Here is a 14,542-nt window from a genome sequence, read left to right as displayed (position 1 = left end):
CTCCCCAGAAAATAGGGGACGACGACCGAATTAACAGTAAGACGACGTCGACGGGTCTCCCCTCTCCTCTCTCTCTAACCGCAGTCAACTACAGCAGTTGTTCTTGGGTTCCCTCGCAGCTGTAAACCAGCCTGGATAATGGTTTATCCCCTTCCCCTCCCCTATTCTCGTCGGTTGAGAAAGTTGGCAATATTACTCCCCCACTCCTCATCCATCCCTTCCCTTCCCTTCCCTTCCCTTCCCTACTGCCTTTTCTCTCTTAATTTCTCTCTAAATCTCTCGCCTTCCTTCCTTTCTTTGCCTTCACCGGCCACCACCTCCTCCTCTCACTTCCCCTGCTTCCGACCAATGCGACTCTACAACTCAACATCTCAACAATGGTCAAGGAAGCTTGACATAACTTCATCTTCTATTCCATCATCTTTTTCTTATTATTATTATTATTATTCTTTTTCTTTGCTGTGGTGTTCGTCTTCTGGAAACAGAAACAAAACCAGAACCAAAACGAGAAGCTCATCGAATCATCGGGATCCTCATTACGGCCCATGGTCCAACCATCAACAATACTCAGTTTGTTGGCCATGGTCCAACCATCAACAATACTCAGTTTGTTCTTCGATCTCACAACGTTATGCTTCGTCTTTGCCTTCCTTCTCTTCTCCCTCTTCTCCCTCGCCACCATCTTCCACTTCCGCGTCACGACACGAAATTCCCATCACCTCAGGGACTTCAATTCCTTCTGGGCCGTTCGCACCCTCCTCGTCTCTTTCATTGCGCTCTGGGCCCTCACCGAGACACTCCGACTCCCTTTCGTGCTCCTCCGCCGCTTACACTTCTTTTCTCGTCTTCTCACCCTGACCCAGCAGGCGGACATCTGTAAGATCCATGTCGTCCTCTCCCTCGGTCTCTTTGAGCCCGGATTCTTCGCCACCCTCCTCTATCTCGTCGATGTTTCCGTCAGGAAGAGGAACCCTTCCGAAACCTTCTCCGCAACCCTCTCCATCATCTCCGTCTGCTGCCTTCCCATCTTCCTCTTCCAGGTCCTTTTCGTCTTCTTCCCCACCACCTCCTCTAAGCAGAGCGGGCTCACCGAGGCCCTCAACCGAAGCTTCGTCATTATCAATGACGGCGCCGGCAACAACAACGTCTTTTGCGCCTACCCACTCTTAAGCTGCATCGCCTCCGGCGCATTCGGGGTTGTGTACGCCCTCTCTTTCCTGTTCTCCAGTTGGCGCGTGATCTCCCTCGTCATCAACAAGGGATTGAGGAGTCGCACCTACGCGCTGTCGTCGGCGGTGCTGCTGGCGGTGCCCACTCAGATCATCTTAATCGGAATCTCTGTGCTCTGGAATCCAGATGAGCCGGTCTTTCATGGGCTTGCGCTGTTCGGCTTCCTCTGCGTGCTAGCATGCGCAGTGGGGTGTGTGTGCATCCTCGTCATCAAACCAATCAGCGACGCCCTCGCTTTCTCAGGTGAGGCTTGCCCCCTTGACGACCGCGTCACTCGGGCTGCTGACGTAGAAACAGGTGGCATTGAGTTAAAAGGGGAAGGGGAGAAATGGAAAGATAAGGATGGACAAGATTTTGATTGATCCAGAGGCCATTTTGGTAATTCTAAGATGATTCCCCAACTCAAAAAACACCAAGAAAATAGGGGCAAAAATTAGTTTTTCCCCAATTTCTTTTGTTTTTTGGTAGAAGATTTTTCCCCAATGAGAGAGAGAGAGAGAGAGATGGGATTTGGGAGAGGGTTCTACTAACTTACAGCACAAGGAAATGCATCAATGAGATGGGATGGAATGGTATCATACATAGGGGACAAATACGTCATTTTATCTGAGAAAATAGAGAGAGATGGCAATTGCCACGACTCAGAGAACCTTTTCCCTTGAATTTAATGTAGTTGGTGAGCATGAATGGAATTCTCCTTCCCTTGTACAATTTTCTTCTTGAATAGTGAGTAATCTTCACGACCAAAAAATAATTTTTTTCTTGTTGTGTCTTCTCTGATATTATTTTATTATATCTGATATAATGTATTAATGTTGAATAACAATGTGTTTTTTTGTTTTTTTTAAGTAATAATGTTATGATATAGTTATTTATTTATTTATTTATTTTGGTGCGAAGAAATCTATTCACCTTGCTATCCCATAAAGAGAATTACAATGTTCATGAGATCCCCAGAAAAAGAGGGTTCCCAAAAACATCTCACAGGACTGGATATGGCCCATTTGGAGACATTGTGGGCCAATCCATTTACTGACCTATTAACATGGATAAAATCACAGAAGGAGAAAACCTCTTTCAAGATGCAAATATGTAAATATGTGATAGTTATGGGGAAGCCATGATCGACAAGAATATGTGTGTCCTATGACAACTAGTTTGATACAAGATTCTCATCAAAAAAACAAAAAAAACTAGTTTGATACAAGAAGTTTTTAATATTTGCAATTTTGCATTATGATATTTCATTTATATAAATACCTTAGAAATAGAAATGTATTGCGTGGTGTTTTGATTTGTGTATTTTTATGCACTAGGGGTCAAATTTGAGACATTTATTATTATTTTTAACCTAATACAATTCATGTGACAAATTCTATATGACTTTTTGTTTTAATACAAATTCATTGATCTAAAGTTGTCAATGACATAAACATATGTTATAGTGCTCTACCAAAAAAAAAACATATGTTATAATGGGTTGACACGGATCTTTATCCCCGTACAATTTCCTGCAATTCTTCTCAGAGGAGGGGTAGAAATGACCACCCTATCCCATGTCTGAATATACTGTCTGGGTGGGGTCTACCTTGACCCCTTATTAGAGGGGGACTTGGGAAATGGACCGGATAGAGAATTGCTGGAGATAATTTTCTAGGTTGACACTTGCCACGAAATGTCTTGTTAATAAATAACGGAAATTTACACTTACCTTCCCTGAGGTATCGATTTATTATCGATACATCCTTCTTTACACACTATTTACATGTACCTCCCCTATTTTTCATAATAATTAATCAGTTAATCTAAGCCGTTAGTGGACCCTAACGACAGAGAACCCGTCTCTCCCATCTACGTTAAGCCCACATCTCCCTTCCTGTCGATTTTTTACAATTCCTCTCATAAAGGGGGAGGGGGTAGAAATAACCACACTATCCCCTGTCCAAACACATTGCCCAAGTGGGGTCCACCCAGACCCTCTTTTAGAGGGACTTGAGAAATGGGTCGGACAAGGAATTGCAAGAGATAAATTTTCGAGTTCACACTTGACACAAAATATCTTGTTAATGAATAAGTGAAATTTACACATACCTCCCCTGAGGTATCAGTTTATTATCAATACAGCCATCTTTACATACTATTTATACGTACCTCCAGTACATTTTATAATAATTAATAAATTAATCTAAGCCGTTAGTGGTTTATGTTTTAGTGTTAAATGGTAGGCTTGTAAATGACAATAATGTCCTCTTCTTCTTTTTTCGTCGTCTTCTACTTGTTCTTTCTTCTTCTTCCGTTATTTCTACTCTTGAACTCTAACGGCAGAGAACCCGTCTCTTCCATCTATGGTTAGCCCACAGCTCCCTTCACTACATCTTCTCCGGTAAGCCACCATCAAGCCAGAGAAAGTCCCTCAAGAGAGCTGCAAGCTAAACAGCTGACTCTGGAGTCCTCACTGCTATGCTCCTCGCGGCGGATGACACCTGCAGGAGGAAACCAGGCCTATTGTCTAATTCCCTTCTTGTCCATCTCAGAAACAAAAAAAATCCCTCCTCCAACCAAACATTACCGAGATGATAGAGGGGATTTCCAGTTAAAAAAGAAAAAAAAAAAAAAAAAAAAAAAAAAAACGTGTGGGCAATGGTACCTTAGACGAGAAATCAGCAAAATCTGGGCTTGATTCCCCAGGAAGTTGCTGGGCGATGGGTGCTTTTCCTCTGGTAAACAAGGTCACCTGCAAGTGCCAACTGCCAACAACACATTACCTTTTTCAATTTGCCCAGCCTACCAACACTACTAGTTTCAATTCATTAGCAGAAGAAGTGAAGAACAACTGAGAGGGGAAAAAAATAAATACCTGATGATCTTCTTTGACAACTATAGTTGATCAATACTACTATTTCAATGCACACTTAATTACAACAACACAGTCTTATCCCAACTTAATGAGTCGGCTACATGGATCCAAACAAACAGAATAGAGAAAACATAGATATGCGTAAAAAAAAAATAGATTGGAGACGAGGGATGGAGAAAGAGATGAGAAAAGATAAAGAAAATAACAAATGGAAGATTGCAGATAAATAAAAAAATGAAAGCTAGGAAGAGGTAAAAGGCACAGTCCAACACGTGAAAAAACCCAAACACTTTTGGATTGTAACATCGTGGCGTGCCATTGACTCATATATGAGCTACTATCGGTTTAGAATATGCAAATAAACTAGGGAGAGACATAAACATGCACAAATCTACAATCATTATTACTCTCCACCCCCCCCCCCCCCCCAACATATGATGAATGCCCAAAGATAACCTTATTTTTTTTACTCTCATCACATGACAATGATCACCAATGGTAATGGAAACTACCTCCAATAACTAATTATGCTATTGAATTGCACAAACTCACAAACATTATTTCAAATATGGGAGAGGGTTCCTTCTGCGAAAGCAAGGTTAAGACTGCATACATTATGACACTCCTCAAACCCTGAAGTTGCAGGAGCTTTGTGCACTGGGTACACCTTTTTATGGAAGATAATTTCCTATACTGCCCGAGTGTAGTTTCGGGCTAATAAGAAAACCCTTTTTGGAAACTAACAAAAGGGGGAGAAGCATTTATGATAGATCACTCTCTACTTTTTACTTTTCTTTTCTATCCATTTCTTGACAAATAAACACAGCGTTAGTAGAAAGGGTGCCACATTGTCCTCAATTCGGCATAAATTCGGATGGGCCATTGTGCCAAGCCTGGCCCAGCGAGCATTGCTCTATTTCTTTACACGATGAGTAAGCCTAATGGGCTAGGTCTCAGCCAGTCAAGCCCGTCCACAAATAGCCTTACATCATGACAAGGCCATAACTTCTGGCCCAACACTGTCGGAGTCCATTCCCCAAACATATCTCAGACATAGAGGGATAAAAACCCTTTACCTTACATCCCTTGAACTTAGAACCCTTCCCTTCTAGTTGCCATCTTTTGATCCACTGTCCTCATCCTTTGTCCATTTACCTGAGTTTCGTTGAGCTTTTTTCAGGTCCTGTTACCCAAATCTAGGACTTTTAAAAACTGGTTTTTTTTTTTTTTTTTGGGCTGGAATGGGTTCTGCATGCCAAGAGGATTTATCAAGAGAAACTTCTGTGTTGATCTTCAAATATCCATGGAGACATTCCATTTTTGAATACCTGGTTTAGTGGTTAGTGTACTGGAGCAAGTGACTTTAGAGGAAAATATTGATTCTACAAAGGTTTATTTGGATCATCGAAAATCAATAAAATCAATAGAGACCAATCTCATATCCCATTCTGATTTTGGGTTGCTGTCTTGTATTCTGTGGATTGGATTGCGGGATACCTCCCAAGGGCATTAAAAATCCATTGGGTTTATATGGGTTAATTTTTTAAATTTGTAATTTTTTTTTTCCCTCTAAATTGTTAGGGATGGGGTTATTAAGGTTATGGGAAATTCTTTGAATATATAAAGAGGCATGACAGTTTATAACTTTTTCTCCATTGCTAGTGAGGTCACTCTTATCTCACCATGGTCATAGACATCTTGTCAAACCATATATATCGTTGTGTTGTGGATTTTAAATGTTTCATCTTTCTGTTACGTCATCTTTTCTACACTCAATAGGTTTCAGTTTCTATGAAAACTGGTAACAGCATCCCACATACCAATAGGCTTTCTAACATCCATGTTGTCTGTGGCAATTTAGTTAATGCTCAAACTAGCTAGGTTGATTTTCAAATCAAAATTTGATTTTTCATGTGTATAAAGCTTTGATAAATTTTTTTTTTTTTTTTTAAATTATTGTTGTCATTATGGTTTGTTATTTTCTTGTTATTTATACGTCCATTCCAACTGTTGGATAGAGAAAACATGGTCTAGATTAGTCACGTATCAAATTTCAAAGTCTAATACAATCAAATAACTCCTTCTGTATTCACACATTTTATGTATATCATTGCATGTGTACGGATATTTTAGACATTACTATGCACTTTCCCAACTATGAATGGGAACAAACGATTTAAATTAAATATAAATAAATGACTCAAATTTAATTATCTCGTGATTTTCAAAAACATTACCTTCCATTGTTACTTGTATACCATTCGAGTCTGAATGGTCCACCATATCTGATTTATTTTGGGGTGAATAAACTCATTTATCGAGCAATCCGAATGATCAAACCTCATTTTACATTGACAAAAAATTAAGACTGCCTTTGATATGCATTCTAGATCGACAATGTATTTTGAGATGTTAATTAAAATCAATTACCAAACACAGCCTATGTGACCAAACCTCTTTTCCTCGAAATTTCAAAACAAAGAAACCACTAAAAGAGAGTGTGGCAAATTCCCCAAAAAAGGAGCTTTAGGAAAATTTGTAAATCAGTGGTAGAGGATCAATATTGGGAAACAAACGCATTGTAAAAGCAATCATTTTGTTGATTTGTTTGTTGAGGAAGTAGATTATGATGGCTTCCAAGGAACATCCGCTCCCACATCTACTATTCTTATATTCTAGTGGAGGAATTTCGAATCCCACTAACTTTTGCTTTCCCCACATTCCTTTATTTTTTTTTTTAAATGGTAAAAGCTTTTCTACATTCTTATTGTTCCCTATTATTATGACTTTGGCATGTAATTAATGGTTTTACATGTTTTTGGTAAGAATTTATTTCTACATTGATAGGTAATATGGTTATTTTTAACCATAGAATAGAGAGGTCGTAATTTAGATTAATCATGTGTCAAATTTTAGAGCTTAATTCAATCAAATTTCCTCTTGTATATTTACACGCATCATAATATATGTCTATGAACATCTATGGTACTCCAATCACTATTGTGCAATTTCTTATGGAACTAAAATTTCAAAGCTTTGTTTTATCATGTGGAAAACTTTAATATAGGGCTGAAAGTTAACATGTGAGCAGACAACATACATCGAACTATTTGTCCATAAAATTTGGACCCATTTGATTTGTAATGCGATAGTTGTTAGCATTTAAAGTAGATGTGTGAGAGGAAAAGGGTTCTTACCATAGGCATGGCATTTTTCTCCTCTCAGGTTCCTGCCCAGTCAGGTTCGTAGGTTCCTCTCATGGGGAGGGCGCTGACCAGACAGGGAACCTAAGAGGAGTTAAGTCCATAGGCATGTAGGTATCGAGTTCTCTTTCCTTAGTCGCTTCACTATTAAATTCCCTCCCTATACATTGGCTAGCTTCCCAACTCACCAATTCATATGACTGAAAAGTGATGGATGGTATGATGGATACATTTTCTGTTCATAATAATAATATGACAAAAAGAAAGCTAGGCGCTAATCGCATATGGCCTAGCCTTGTATCCAAACACAAAAGTGCACGAAATTATCACCCCACTCCCGTAAAATTTGAAATCTCAACCATGTTGATGCCCTTACGTGCGCTCTCATTAGCCCCTGCACTGGTACAAGGGCCACACAACCAGGCAGGAACTTAGTTAGTAAATATGCATATTATATGTGTATCCGAATTTTTAAACGTATAATACTCCCGTTCCCGTATTTTCTCATATTTTTATAAAAAAAACATGTTTTTTAATCGATTGAGTATTATACTCATATAATACACGTATTATACATTTTTTTTAATTAAAAAAAAAAAAATACCCAAAAGATTAGAATTTAGGGAAACGATTTCACTTTCCCTTTCGTCCCTTTCGATTTGCGTTGAACATCCAACCGCAGGCAACACTGTTACCGCAATAGTAGCCGCCCTCCATCTCCAATCATCCTCCCCATCTCCGTTCAACAAAGCGGCACTTAAGTCTTGTACTCTCCTCTTGTTTCTCTGGTCTTTGAACTTTGATGGTAGTAGTGAAGCAAATGAATCTGGTGTGATATTGGCGAGAACGGCTCAATGTCTATTCTATTTTATTCTTGTTTTTCTGTCTCTTGTAGCTAATGTGTACAGTGGAGATCCATATCTGGAACTCTCCCTCTTGTCTTGTGTTGGTTAATTAGTGGGAACTCATCCCCCTTCACAAGAACACATCTGGTTAAAAATATATGGTTATCTCATTGTAGATAGAAAGAATTGTAATGTTGGAAGAATGATTTAATGATAAGATAATCAACTTGCTCATCTCATTTTCAGACAATCTACATTCATTTCTTGTAGATTATTGATATTTTGGTATGTTAAATGATAATCTTAGAGATGTTATATAGCATATTATATTATTGTGTTTATTTTAGTTCATAAAATCATGATATTATTTTGTTTATTAGGTGATGAATGCATGTTATATAATGAATATATGTCCGTTTTTTTTAAATATTATTGTCGTCTATGCCGTATTATACCCGTATTAAACGCGTACCATATTATTACCGTATGTGTTTTATAAAGCCGAATTTTTTAAAAGTATTATTACCATCTAGTCCGTTTAATTGCCGTACGTATCCGTTCCCGTTCAATTACCGTTCCCGAACTTACTAACTAAGGGCAGGAATCTCTTACCCTAGTAATATACATTCACAACCATAAAAATAATACTTATGTGGGAACTTGATTTCTACACAAATGTGATTGGGACATTTCCTATACACCAATTTCAAACGCCAACAACTCTCCCGTGGTCAATGAGATGGGGTTCAAATTTTATGGGAAGGTAGCACCTTAGGTCTCCTATTCACATATCAAGTTTCATCTCTTTTGCAAGTCTCCGCATGGAAAAAAAGTTCTTTGAAAATCCTAAGTACAAGAGAGTGAGTGCACAGTTGCTGTCAAACTAGCAAAAGTATGCATACACAAGAATACACACATGGATATTATGGGGGGGGGAAATACACACATTAATGCCAATTAACAAGGGTATTTGATTAAATTAGACCATAAAATTTGACACCTACTAGTTCACATTAAGATCATAACAGCCATATCAATATCCACATGGTAAAACGTGTAAAAATGATTCCTACAACGGAAATGTAGGAACTTTTTTTTTCTTCTAATAATATATTAAAAAAAATAAGATTAAAGTATGTCTAAGTGTGTAAGACAATTATCATCATATGTATATGTATTAAAATATAAGAGAATAAATTTAAACAATAAACAAAGATTTAAGGGCAAGGGGGCACCCACCACCAACGAAGAGAGACCCCTTTAATTAAAAGCAGTCATATAGTTTAGGAACTTAGAACGGCTCCTTCTTCAATCTTCCTTCCCAGATGGGTCAGGTAACTCCTTTGCTTTGTCTAGAAGCAAGAGCTGTTTCCGCCCTTTCAAAATTCAAAGTAGAAAACAAACCACTTTGTATGGTTTATAGGTTCCCAGTTCCCAGTTCCCACTTTGACTTTGCATATTCTCCACCATAAGATTGGAGTGTTTCCATCAAAATCATTTCTTTCGCGTTTTTTCCTTCCAAACTTCCACAAGCATCATCCATCATCCATTTATTATTTAGCGAATGAGAAATGGGAGACTCGTTGAAGGCTCCAATTTTTTTATGGGGTTGCTTTGAACTTTCTCGATCGTGCTCTTTTGGGTAATGTATATATAAACTATGGGGAATAGAATGCTGTCCGGTCGTACACATAACCGTCTTAAGGGGTGTCTGAAATTTCCAACTTTATATGGGGTAAGGTGATAATTTCCAGACACCCTAAAACGGTTATGTGTCTAAATGTGGTCGCCACACCTAGCGCATGACTAGGTAGCGTTCTTTCTCCCATGAACTATTTATCCATCTTGGAGTGTCAAATCCATCCTGAGCCGGTTGAACCGATCAAAAACTGATCAAACTAAATTGCATCAAATATTTATCAAATTCTTATCGTGCAGTTCTAGATGTGGGTGTTTTTGGAGAGCGGTAAAAGAATCGAACTGATCAGACTTATTGAATGGTCCAGCCAAAACCCAAAATTGAACCAAATCGGAAAGAAACTGAAAAATGAAAAGCAAAAGTGTTTTTATTACTGCTTTTTTAAAAACTTGTTACAGACCGGAACCGTAAAGCGAACCAAACGATAGGAAACCAATAAGTAATTTTAAAAAAAAAAATTTGTTTTTATTACTGTTTTTTTAATACTTGTTTGAAATATTGAAAATGAACCGGACCGAATTCAAATGTTCTATGGTGCCTAGTTTATAGGTCCAATCTCATTTGCTAGCGCTTATTCAGTACTTGGTCCGGACACATTCATTGATCTTCTCGTTCCTTCAATCGAACCCACAAGAATGTTGAAACCTTGAAATCAATTCCCTTCAATTGGTCCATTCTATTTAACTTATTCTGGTTCGGTAGGTCATCTATCCCCCTAAGTCGGTATCAGACCGATAATAACCGAATAAGAACAAACTGATAAAAACCCAGATCAGTACAGACTAAAACCAAAACCATAACTTCAATTTAATGGTTTGGTTTTGATTTAATTCAATACTAGATCGAAACCATTAACACCCTTAATCTATGGAATAAAAGGAAGACCATGCATGGAGCACTTCTAATGTTAGTTCGATTTTTTTCCCTCTCAGATTCGCTGTCTGGTACGGTTGTTCGATTCCTCTCATAGCGGGGTAAAAATGACGATTTAACTTCACTCGGACAGGGGATTAGGTCGTCATTTCCGTCCACCTATGAGAGGAATCGGACAACTGTACCGAACAGGGAACATGAGAGGATAATGATCCATGTTACTTCATAATTGGCCCCAATTATAAAATAATCATTTTTACTTCCCCCATTCACAAGTCACAAATCACAGCTCACAAAGAAATGCTCCTTTATCCATATCCTGATTCCAGATTTCACGGGTCCAAGTCCAACCTCTAAGTTCTCTTCGACCTAATTAAGGGAAGAGAAAGTCCAAGTATAACATCTCTCACACGGCAGGTCTTAACTCTTAAGAACAATGCTTGCCCTCCATAAGGACAATGCTTTCCCTCCAAGGATCGAGTGTTCCAGACCAACTGGCAACTCCCCCATATGTGAATGCTTTACGTTCACTTATGATTTCATGACGTCATCCCATAATCATATGTAAAGAGTCATTACTCTTCATGTACGGGGAGCTGATTTTGGCTTCATATGGTCATTGGCTAAATTTTAATTTATGCGTAGGCATCAATGTTCTCTATTTACCCATCAAGTTTCACACCCCAGTCCAAGTTTGTCCTGTGGTGAAACAAGGTAATTAAAAAACTAGGACAATTAAAAAAGGATTATAGTTGGGTGCATCGACATAAATTGGAGAATACGTATGCCTACATGTGAGAAAAAAAAATTGAATCTCAATTTGAAAATTTTACTTATAGTCAATACAGATAATACACATCATTTTCTAAACATCAAATAGTTAGAATTATTAGATCACCCTTCCATGTGGCAAAGAATTCTGGGTATGTCTATATGATAAAATATCTTCTCCAACTCTTCTTTAACCACTCATCAAACGGTGGACAGGATTTGGACATGCATCCTAGATGTTGATAGCCGTTGAGATGCATGTCCAAATCCTTCCAGCCGTTGGATGGATGGTTGGAGAGGAGTTCAATGCCCAAATAATTGAAAGTGAAAGCATGTTAGGAATCTTCTTCTCTTATTACATTTTTTTTTTTTTGGTTGAATGCCTCCTTTATTACAATTACCACATGAGACTTTGATTATTGGTTAAGTCAACATTTTTTCCTTCGGTTTCTTATTTTTAAATGTATTTTCTTTTATCATCAAAAACAAAAAAAAAAAAAAAATCAACATGTTGTTCATATCAAAGGTAATCAATCATGGGTTACTTTTTAATTTATTATCTAATTTGGCCAAATATTTTTTTTTTGGTTGAATTTTATTAAATATCAATATAATAATCCAAAGTCAACTTTGAATTGAAAATTTTTATATTATATCATTGAATAAAAAAAAGGCAAGAACACAATATATGGGTAGCCTATACTAGTGAGATGGATCACCAAATTTTATGTATGACTACCTTGTTATCCAATTGTGAGAATGATCATATCATTCCTAATTTACTAAGAGCTACCTAGTTTTAGAAAGGTAAACTAATAAAACACAATCAATACCAAATAAATCATCCCCTAAGCAACACATTTTTACTTCCTCCTTCCCATAAAGTTAGCCCTTTTTTAGGATTTTTAACTTTTACAAAATGTTGGTCTAGCTAGGAGTGTCAAATTCCAGCCCGAACTATTTAAACCGACTAGGAAAAAAAAAAAAAACTGAATTTCAATTTTGGTTTAGGTTATTCTTTTCTATGGGATTGGTTTGGATATTTAGAAATTGAAAACCAAACCCAACAAATCAGTATAAAGGAAAGGAGAATGTTTCATGTCCTAGAATGTAGCTTATGTTGGCAGAAAACACTCAACCACTGCTCTTGAAAATGAATCATTTTCTGGGGGCAGAGATGTCATTTATTTTAATGGAGAGAAGGAGAAATAGACATAGAACATTTTCGCAAAAATAATCAATAATGAGGATTCACATATTAGCATTAAAATCTCAGAACTCTGTTTGTACACATGGAAAATTTCAATTAAATTGAAAATTAACATATGAGCAAGGGTGTAAGTATTAGCAAAATTCGTGTCCCATATGACTTTCCACATAACAATTGTTATATTTAAAATAGATAGGTAGAAAATATTTATACCATGGGTGTGTAAGAAATGACCACCCAAAAAAATTATTGTTTAAGAAGGGTGAATAGGTTGTAAAGCTCATGAGACGCATCACCTACAAGTTGAAGAAAACTTTTTAAACAAAAAACCCTAATATATAATTGAGTGAGGGTTCTATAAGCAAGTGGCATAGGGGAGTACACCAATCAGGTGTGACGAAATGGTATTATATATATAAGAGGCAACAAAATCATTCATGTGAAGATGAACGATTAAATATAGAGAACTTTTCTTCTGGAAAATAATTGAAGGGCAGGCTGGAAAAAGCTCCTTAACAGCATTGGGCATCTATCAAAGCCAGGGGAGCTAGGGCTTCCGAAAGCAGTCTTTAATCCACATCTTCCTCTTCGATTGCTCTTTCTCTTTTGTTTTTGAAAACTGTGCAAAGTGTGTCCATTTAGAATCAGGACTGAAAAGAATGAAATAAAAAACGACCATTTTAGAATTAAAATGAATAGAATAAAAAATTCATTTCAATTTCAATTTGGAAAAGTGAAATTTCGTTTGATTCGATTTGATATTGGTTATGAATTGAAAACCATCTATTTGAATTGAACAAAACTAAATAAAATATAATCCATATAAACAGAATCGAACCTAGCTAAAGCATACTAAATCTTACAATAAGGTATCTTTATTGAATTGTGTAAAATTTCCTACTATGGGTTTCTTTGAAGGATTGAATGATTACCAGGTTTGATATTATGAGATTGTATTTCAATGAAGTTTTAATTTACTTCTCAAATTTATTTGTTTCAAGATGGCTATAATTTTACACTTAAAATTCTTATCATAATAAATTTTCCATTTCAATCATGTACAAATCGAAAAAAAAAATCAAATCGATTCAAATCCATCTTGAACCATACCAAAAAAAAACCAAATATATTGATACACTTAATTTTGCTCACCAAAAATAAGCTCCTTGCCACTAACACATTCCAGCACCATCGAAGCAGGAAAAATCTCTCTTTCCTCAGAAACGTTTACTGCCCAACAGAATCATATATTATCCAAAATCTTTTGGCCGGATTCTGATGATCGAGGGGAAATTTAGAAAGGTGGGACCATGAGTTTAACGGCCGCTATCTTTGACACATATTTAGGAGTAGGAGGGGTGCTTCATCTATTTGACAGCTCATACCCTCAAACTATTATTTGCCTTCACAATATTATCTGCCTCATTACCCGCCGGATTTTATGATATTTTCCGGTTTTCTCCCCTTGTACCCCAACTCCCACTCCTCACCCCCTCCGTCACACAAATAAAGAAAATGACCGCCTCGGCATTATGGTCCCTAATTTTATTATCCCCACCTTTGCCTATTTTTATTTTTATTTATTTTTAATTTTTTTTTTCTTTTATTTATTTTCTATTATATATATAATTATTTTTTAGAATAATAACATCCGAGAGTGTGCGTTAGACAAATGGGGTCAAGATGATTGCTTCGCCCCCATGAAATGTGCCCACTTGATGCCCCTGTGGCTTTGTGCTTTCTCTCCTGATCTTTGCGCATGTGCAAGGGCCGCATTCTTGGATAGAGAACACTTCTCAATTATTTTTTGAGAGAAAAGATTTCTACTGGTGGTGCTTTCTATGCCCTCTCACA

The 14,542-nt window shown here is 37.2% G+C and overlaps 1 protein-coding gene across 1 annotated transcript; it reads left to right on the top strand.

The window, feature by feature from the left end:
- The first annotated feature begins 581 nt into the window (after positions 1 to 581).
- Positions 582 to 1,592, top strand: LOC122656012. The gene has a single exon (XM_043850430.1). It carries the CDS (start codon positions 582 to 584, stop codon positions 1,590 to 1,592), a length of 1,011 nt encoding a protein of 336 aa, XP_043706365.1.
- Positions 1,593 to 14,542: the final 12,950 nt, after the last annotated feature.

The sequence above is a fragment of the Telopea speciosissima genome, chromosome 1, assembly GCF_018873765.1.
Source record: "Telopea speciosissima isolate NSW1024214 ecotype Mountain lineage chromosome 1, Tspe_v1, whole genome shotgun sequence".
Taxonomy (NCBI): Eukaryota; Viridiplantae; Streptophyta; class Magnoliopsida; order Proteales; family Proteaceae; genus Telopea; species Telopea speciosissima.
Note: the sequence above shows the minus strand (reverse complement) of the source record. Positions and strands in the feature narration are given on the sequence as shown.